The following is a 7,500-nucleotide window of genomic DNA, read 5'->3' on the forward strand; positions in this document are numbered from 1 at the left end:
GTATACTGCTAGTGGAAGTACAATGCCCGCACTGTAAGACATCGTGTCATTACAGAAATGATATACCAGTGGATTTGTGGTGCATGAAAAAGGGATTCAAAAACAAAACGAAGAAAGTGCAACTTTGCTGAAAACGATTGCAATTCCCGCCAGCAACGACCAGGAATACCCCGATGGTCCCAGTGACCCGCAGCCTGGCCCGTCTGAAGTTAAGGCTGAAGGTTTTGTAATTTTGTGACCAGGCAGGGGGGGCAGCCCCTCCTGAAAGCTAGTATTCTACCGATATTTCTCGAAATTCCCTCTTATGTAGGCCTGTCATTCCCTCCCCAGCTATCGGGAAAATTATTCTATTCTCCCGAAAACTTGTGTTGGGTTGCATTTCCAAATTTACCGGCATTTGGCTTATCTAGTGTTCCCATAGTGATTTAGATGAATCGAAATTTCATGTAAGCAGTGACATTGGTGAGAGACGAGTTAAGGGGGTGTCACACTAGCACTGTTTCCGTGGTTCTTTCACGTTTCCGTGGGTGTTTTTTTCTCTCTCTCTCTCTCTCGAGCGCGCACGCGCGAATATCCAGTCAAACGATAATTATCGTTTGAGCTGGAAAATTTTCCGTTTTCTTGTCATAAGTTATAATAGTTAATCGTTGTAGTAATGCAAAAAAAAAATATATATATATATATAATATAAAACGATTCAGAAAGTCTAAATTGTAAATATTAAAAATTGGTAAACTCTTGTATTTAATAATTACTGATACAAGTTGGTAACTAGCTGCTCGCCTGTTTGATAAAATTTGTTGACCATGTTCCTCCGTCTCCTGACTAGAGAAGACGGTGTTATTTAGCATTATATATTCGGTGGTTCTCATCGCTAGTGTGACAGTACGTGCCAAAATGACCACGGTCTCCGTTGTGCCAGCGGAAAAGCAATGAAGAAAAGTCATAGTGTGACACGGTCTTAAAGTTCTAGGTTCTCTCCCCGTTCTGACCAATATATCAAAGTTGAGTTATTTATGGTTATTGCTCATTGCCATTTCCCGTGTAATAGAATCAGTAGTGATTAATTCATAGTGTTTCCATCAAGAGAATTCTTACTTTTATGGTGGCCATTATAACTGTCAATCTTGACCTCCAGACAGGGTATTTGTTATAATAAACGATGTAGTTCTTAGTTTATCTCGCCTTTACCATCACAGTGGGAAATGAGCAAGATACTTAAAAAAGAAACTCAGACTTTAGAAATTCCTAGGGATTATCCAAGGTGGTGGCGGTTGCAGAGTTTGGTAATTAGATGTTTAATTCGTTACTTATTTCAATGAAGCATTTTTTTGTGAATTTAGAGGTTGCAAATAGGACGTATATTAAGTATTCAATATATGTTGTGTATGTGGTTACATTGATGTACAGCTGCCCACATTTTCAACTGGTACACTATGAGTCTGGAGGTGACAATTTTTATCTGGCTATGCATGTGTAGTATGCAGCATTCCTAGGCGCCAATCACAGACTTCCTTACAAACAAGATATTCCATTCACGAAATACTGGATTGGCAGGGGGGAAAAAATCAGTCCATGCATCATAGAGGTGTACCAGTTGCAAATGCGGGCAACTGTACATTTTTTCCATTTACGTTTCCAGATAGTGATAAATTGAATGTAGGCATACAATATTGGGTTTTAGTGGAGAAATGTGCGATTTAATTGTATCTATATAAATAGAGGAGAATTTTTTAATGCCTGCGATGTATGGATTTGTATTTTTAAACAGATTATGTCTATAATATCTATTTATATGAACGTTTTATGCTGATAATAAGAATGTGGTTTATTTTTCCATGTTATGAAGAGGTTATCTTTTTGGAGTGCGATATAAGGATATATATCATTTTTATATGGACAATTTGAATTATAGACATTTGCATATTTGTGATATCTTAAATCAAAAGGTATCACGCGCTAGGAACAGTGGTTGCGTAGCTCAGTTTCTCCTGGTTATTTGTGCAATTTACTAGAATAATTGACTAAGAGGAAAGTGTAACATTTGTTGCCACTCTAGTATAGGGTTTGATATTCGCCATTTTCTTTTATAAGTAGCTTTTCCCTTCTTGGCAAGTTTCGGAATAATGATGGAATGAGTTGTGCCCATTCTGATAGCATGCAATTACACCCACTGCTCTTTCATTCTGTCTTGTTCCTTTCGGAAATCCTTCCTAAATATGTTATCTATATAACATGGAAATAAAGTTTTGAAACAGGGTCTGGAACAAGCAATACGTGCATTCGTACTTATGTTTCTGTGAAGTTTATATATTAAGTACATTGTTACAAAAATGCATTTATAACAATGTGTGTTGGAGGCGACAAAAAGCCCGCTAAAATACTGTTGCGCGATTGGCTGGCGACAAGGTGGAGCGAGATTCCGGCGCCGTCATTGGCTCTCGGAAGGGTGGCTGACTGGCGGTGCATGCGAGAGGGAGCGTGTTTTGTGGCTGTAGCTGCGACCTGGATTGTGTTTTCTCGAAAGAAGAGTGACTGATTATTCTCTGGTGTTGAGGTGTAATAATATGCCAATGCGGTGAGTGTGCGTGGGGTAACTGCTTTTCCCCGACGCCAATATCTGTGGACTACCAATAAACTGGATCGTTAAATGCCATGTATTTTAACATCCCCGCTGACATTATTCAGTGCCCAGTGTGCTTGGACATTCTTCAGAGGCTGCTCACCGAACCCAGTAGGACAGGAAGTACTCAGTACTGGTGAACCTGTCTGTGTGCGTGACCTGCCTAATTGGGAAGAGCGCCCCTGCTTCTGGCGTCAGAAGAAGGTTACGTGGCAATATCAAATTATTGGATTCATTGGACCTCTAGATGTATTACGGATAAAGCATAACGGGTTCCCAAGATTTGGATGTGTACGAAGGAGGGAGAGACCAGAATTGATTAAAATCTTTATTTACATGACAGTTCTTGCACTGAATGGAGAACACGGAAGACGGAACTGATTATATATGTATATATACATGTGTGTGTGCAAATGCACACATGTATTAACATATTTGTGTGTGTGTGTATATATGTACCAGCAGTGGAAGCAGACGTAGTTACATTTACAGTGTTACCAACAGTAGAAGCAGGTATAGTTGCATCTACAGCTAACAGTAGAAGCAGACGTAGTTGCATCTACAGTGCTGCCAACAGTGGAAGCAGACGTAGTTGCATCTACAGTTCTGCCAACGGTAGAAACAGACGTAGTTGCATCTACAGTACTGCCAACAGTGGAAGCAGACATAGTTGTATCTACAGTGCTGCCAACAATGGAAGCAGACGTAATTGCATCTACAGTGCTGCCAGCATTGGAAACAGCCGTAGTTGCATCTACAGTGCTGTCAGTAGTAGAAACAGGTTTAGTTGCGTCTACAGTGCTGCTAACGGTAGAAGCAGACGTAGTTGCATCTACAGTGCTGCCAGCAGTGGAAGCAGACGTAGTTGCATCTACAGTGCTGCCAACAGTGGAAGCAGACGTAGTTGGATCTACAGTGCTGCCAGGAGTGGAAGCAGGCGTATGTGTTAGTATGTATGTATGTGTGTATGTATAAATTTATAAACGTCTTTTAACCTGACCTGTCTACGTTTCTGTGAACCTGCTGCTTTACCCTATTCCAAACCACAGATGGAATTAAGTCCAGGAGGATTTTCATAAACCTATTGCGTTGTTTGTATTAGTGTATACCCTTATGTACACATAGATACACATACACACCTAAAAAGATTGACAGATGTATAGATATGGATACATAAGTGTATGTATGCCTATATATTTGTGTGTATATATATCTATAGTGTTTATAAATACATATAGATAGATATAAGTATTCAAGATTTACTTCTTTCGGAACAATCGCTGGAACAACTGTTTTCTCCGCAATTTTATCCAGAATACCCCAGCACCTACAAAGGCAGCACCAAACAGGGACCCCATTATTATTCCAACGACGGCACCTGTACTTAATGATCCATAGGGACCGGAATATCCTGGAGTAGTAGTTGTGGAAGTCTGTGTTGTGACAGCGGGATGTGTGGCTGTAGAGGAGCTCTCAGATGCATGGGTGGGTACTTCGGGAGTCGTGCTGCCAGCAGTGGAAGCAGACGTAGTTGCATCTACAGTACTGCCAACAGTAGAAGCAGTAGTTGTATCTGCTGTACTGCCAATAGTGGAAGCAGATGTAGTTGCATCGACAGTGCTGCCAGTAGTAGAAGCCGGCGTAGTTGCATCTACAGTGCTGCCAACAGTTGAAGCAGACGTAGTTGCACTTACAGTGGAAGCAGACGTAGTTGCATCTACAGTGCTGCCAATAGTGGAAGCAGATGTAGTTGCATCTACAGTGCTGCCAGTAGTAGAAACCGGCGTAGTTGCATCTACAGTGCTGCCAACAGTTGAAGCAGACGTAGTTGCACTTACAGTGGAAGCAGACGTAGTTGCATCTACAGTGCTGCCAATAGTGGAAGCAGATGTAGTTGCATCTACAGTGCTGCCAGTAGTAGAAGCCGGCGTAGTTGCATCTACAGTGCTGCCAACAGTTGAAGCAGACGTAGTTGCATCTACAGTGCTGCCAGTAGTAGAAACCGGCGTAGTTGCATCTACAGTGCTGCCAACAGTTGAAGCAGACGTAGTTGCATCTACAGTGCTGCCAATAGTGGAAGCAGATGTAGTTGCATCTACAGTGCTGCCAGTAGTAGAAGCCGGCGTAGTTGCATCTACAGTGCTGCCAACAGTTGAAGCAGACGTAGTTGCACTTACAGTGGAAGCAGACGTAGTTGCATCTACAGTGCTGCCAATAGTGGAAGCAGATGTAGTTGCATCTACAGTGCTGCCAGTAGTAGAAGCCGGCGTAGTTGCATCTACAGTGCTGCCAATCGTGGAAGCAGATGTAGTTGCATCTACAGTGCTGCCAGTAGTAGAAGCCGGCGTAGTTGCATCTACAGTGCTGCCAGCAGTGGAAGCAGTAGTTGTATCTGCTGTACTGCCAATAGTGGAAGCAGACGTAGTTGCATCTACAGTGCTGCCAGCAGTGGAAGCAGACGTAGTTGCATCTACAGTGCTGCCAACAGCGGAAGCAGACGTAGTTGCATCTACAGTGCTGCCAACAGTGGGAGCAGACGTAGTTCTATCTACAGTGCTGCCAGCAGTTGAAACAGAGGTAGTTACATCTACAGTGCTGCCAACAGTAGAAACAGACGTAGTTGCATCTACAGTGCTGCCAACAGTGGGAGCAGACGTAGTTGCATCTACAGTGCTGCCAACAGTTGAAACAGACGTAGTTGCATCTACAGTGCTGCCAATAGTGGAAACAGACGTAGTTGCATTTACAGTGCTGCCAACAGTTGAAACAGACGTAGTTGCATCTACAGTGCTGCCAACAGTGGGAGCAGACGTAGTTGTATCTACAGTGCTGCCAGTAGTAGAAACCGGCGTAGTTGCATCTATAGTGCTGCCAACAGTAGAAGCAGACGTAGTTGCATCTACAGTGCTGCCAGCAGTGGAAGCAGACGTAGTTGCATCTACAGTGCTGCCAACAGTGGGAGCAGACGTAGTTCTATCCACAGTGCTGCCAGCAGTTGAAACAGAGGTAGTTACATCTACAGTGCTGCCAACAGTAGAAACAGACGTAGTTGCATCTGCAGTGCTGCCAGCAGTGGAAGCAGACGTAGTTGCATCTACAGTGCTGCCAGCAGTTGAAACAGACGTAGTTGCATCTACAGTGCTGCCAATAGTGGAAACAGACGTAGTTGCATCTACAGTGCTGCCAACAGTGGAAGCAGACGTAGTTGCATCTACAGTGCTGCCAACAGTGGAAGCAGACGTAGTTGCATCTACAGTGCTGCCAACAGTTGAAGCAGACGTAGTTGCATCTACAGTGCTGCCAACAGTTGAAACAGACGTAGTTGCATCTACAGTGCTGCCAACAGTGGGAGCAGACGTAGTTGCATCTACAGTGCTGCCAACAGTGGAAGCAGACGTAGTTGCATCTACAGTGCTGCCAGCAGTTGAAACAGACGTAGTTGCATCTACAGTGCTGCCAGCAGTTGAAACAGACGTAGTTGCATCTACAGTGCTGCCAGCAGTTGAAACAGACGTAGTTGCATCTACAGTGCTGCCAACAGTGGAAGCAGACGTAGTTGCTTCGGTTGTACTGCCAGCAGTGGATGCAGATGTAGTTGCATCTACAGTGCTGCCAACAGTGGAAGCAGACGTAGTTGCATCTGCTGTATTGCCAGCAGTGGAAGCAGACGTAGATGCATCTACAGTGCTGCCTACAGTTGAGAAGGGAGTAGTTGCATTCACTGCGTTGTCACCATTGGAGGAAGCAGACAGAGTTCTGCCTGCTATAATTAGATCAGATGTAGGTATATCCATTCCGACATTGCGTCTAGATATGTCAGATGGATTTATATCCGGATTAGAGTCAGGTTTGGATGCTGCATATGAAATTACATCCCTTGTCGTATGAGATTTAGTTTCATATACTGCTGACTCATGTGCAGTGGGATCAGGTAAGGGTTTAAATGTTAGTCTTGGTTCTGGAGTGAAGATAATACCACCTCTTTCAGAATCATTCTGAATATCAATATTTTTAACCCGTTCTGCCACATCTTGGCTTGAAGAGATTACAGGATGTGTAGACTGTAGTGCCGCATCTCCTTTGACAGCAGACTGCTCTCGCCTCTGGAATATGGAAAAATAGAAACCATGTAGCTTTTTAAGAGAGAATACAAAGACAAGTTAGCCTTCATTCCAAGAACATCCCTTCATTTCTCCTCTCACCATTACCCTCTTCTGAAACAGTTATTGGGCAGTTTAATTTTATCTCAGTCTTAAAATTCTACATCATTTCTACAACCAGTTCAATTCAGTTGAAACTTTCCTCATATATGAATTAGCTTATTTTTTGTGAATCATTATCAATAAGATCTAAGAAACCAAAGGGCGGACCACAAGTCTGCTTTCCTAAGTACACTACCGGTTCCTATTGATATTCACTCCACTTGTGAAATTTTCAAGAATAAAGTACAAGAGCCAACCACTGGATTTCCTACTACCAGGCCATTATAACCACTAACCGAGAGGAGGATTTTACTGTATAAATGTGAGTGTGTGTGTCCTGTGCATTTCCTGAAAAGAAGGGGATTTTCGAATTATCCTTCACTATCCTATCCTCATTTTGATCCGAAGTATTTGGCTCGCAGAAGCATTCACAGCCGTTTAGGTTCTTTCTCAGCCATTATGAGGAAACAACTACACTGACATTCTGTAGATTCAGCAAGCACTAATTAGCAGCAAGGTGGCATGTTTACAAGCAAAAGTAACCATTCTTAGGACATTCAGAATCTGTAGAGATGCCAATGAAGGCTGTCTCTTGAGAACCACCCGTCTTCCCACCATGACTACATGAACCTGAATAACTGCTCTAGGCTGCGGGGGAATATAAAATCTCGTATC

The 7,500-nt window shown here is 43.0% G+C and overlaps 1 protein-coding gene across 1 annotated transcript in view; it reads right to left on the bottom strand.

The window, feature by feature from the left end:
* Positions 1 to 2,948: 2,948 nt before the first annotated feature.
* The window catches only part of LOC138864907 (mucin-22-like), a 4,777-nt gene continuing 225 nt past the window's right edge, over positions 2,949 to 7,500 (bottom strand). Inside the window, exons 2-3 of the mRNA XM_070133546.1 lie at positions 7,369 to 7,500; positions 2,949 to 6,726 (exon numbers count right to left, since the gene is read on the bottom strand). The exon at positions 7,369 to 7,500 is cut by the window's right edge and continues 43 nt beyond it. Of these exons, the coding sequence (XP_069989647.1) occupies positions 3,883 to 6,726; positions 7,369 to 7,500 (2,976 nt within the window). The 3' untranslated portion in view covers positions 2,949 to 3,882. The remainder of the gene's footprint in view (positions 6,727 to 7,368) is intronic.

The sequence above is a fragment of the Penaeus vannamei genome, chromosome 19, assembly GCF_042767895.1.
Source record: "Penaeus vannamei isolate JL-2024 chromosome 19, ASM4276789v1, whole genome shotgun sequence".
NCBI classification, from domain to species: domain Eukaryota; kingdom Metazoa; phylum Arthropoda; class Malacostraca; order Decapoda; family Penaeidae; genus Penaeus; species Penaeus vannamei.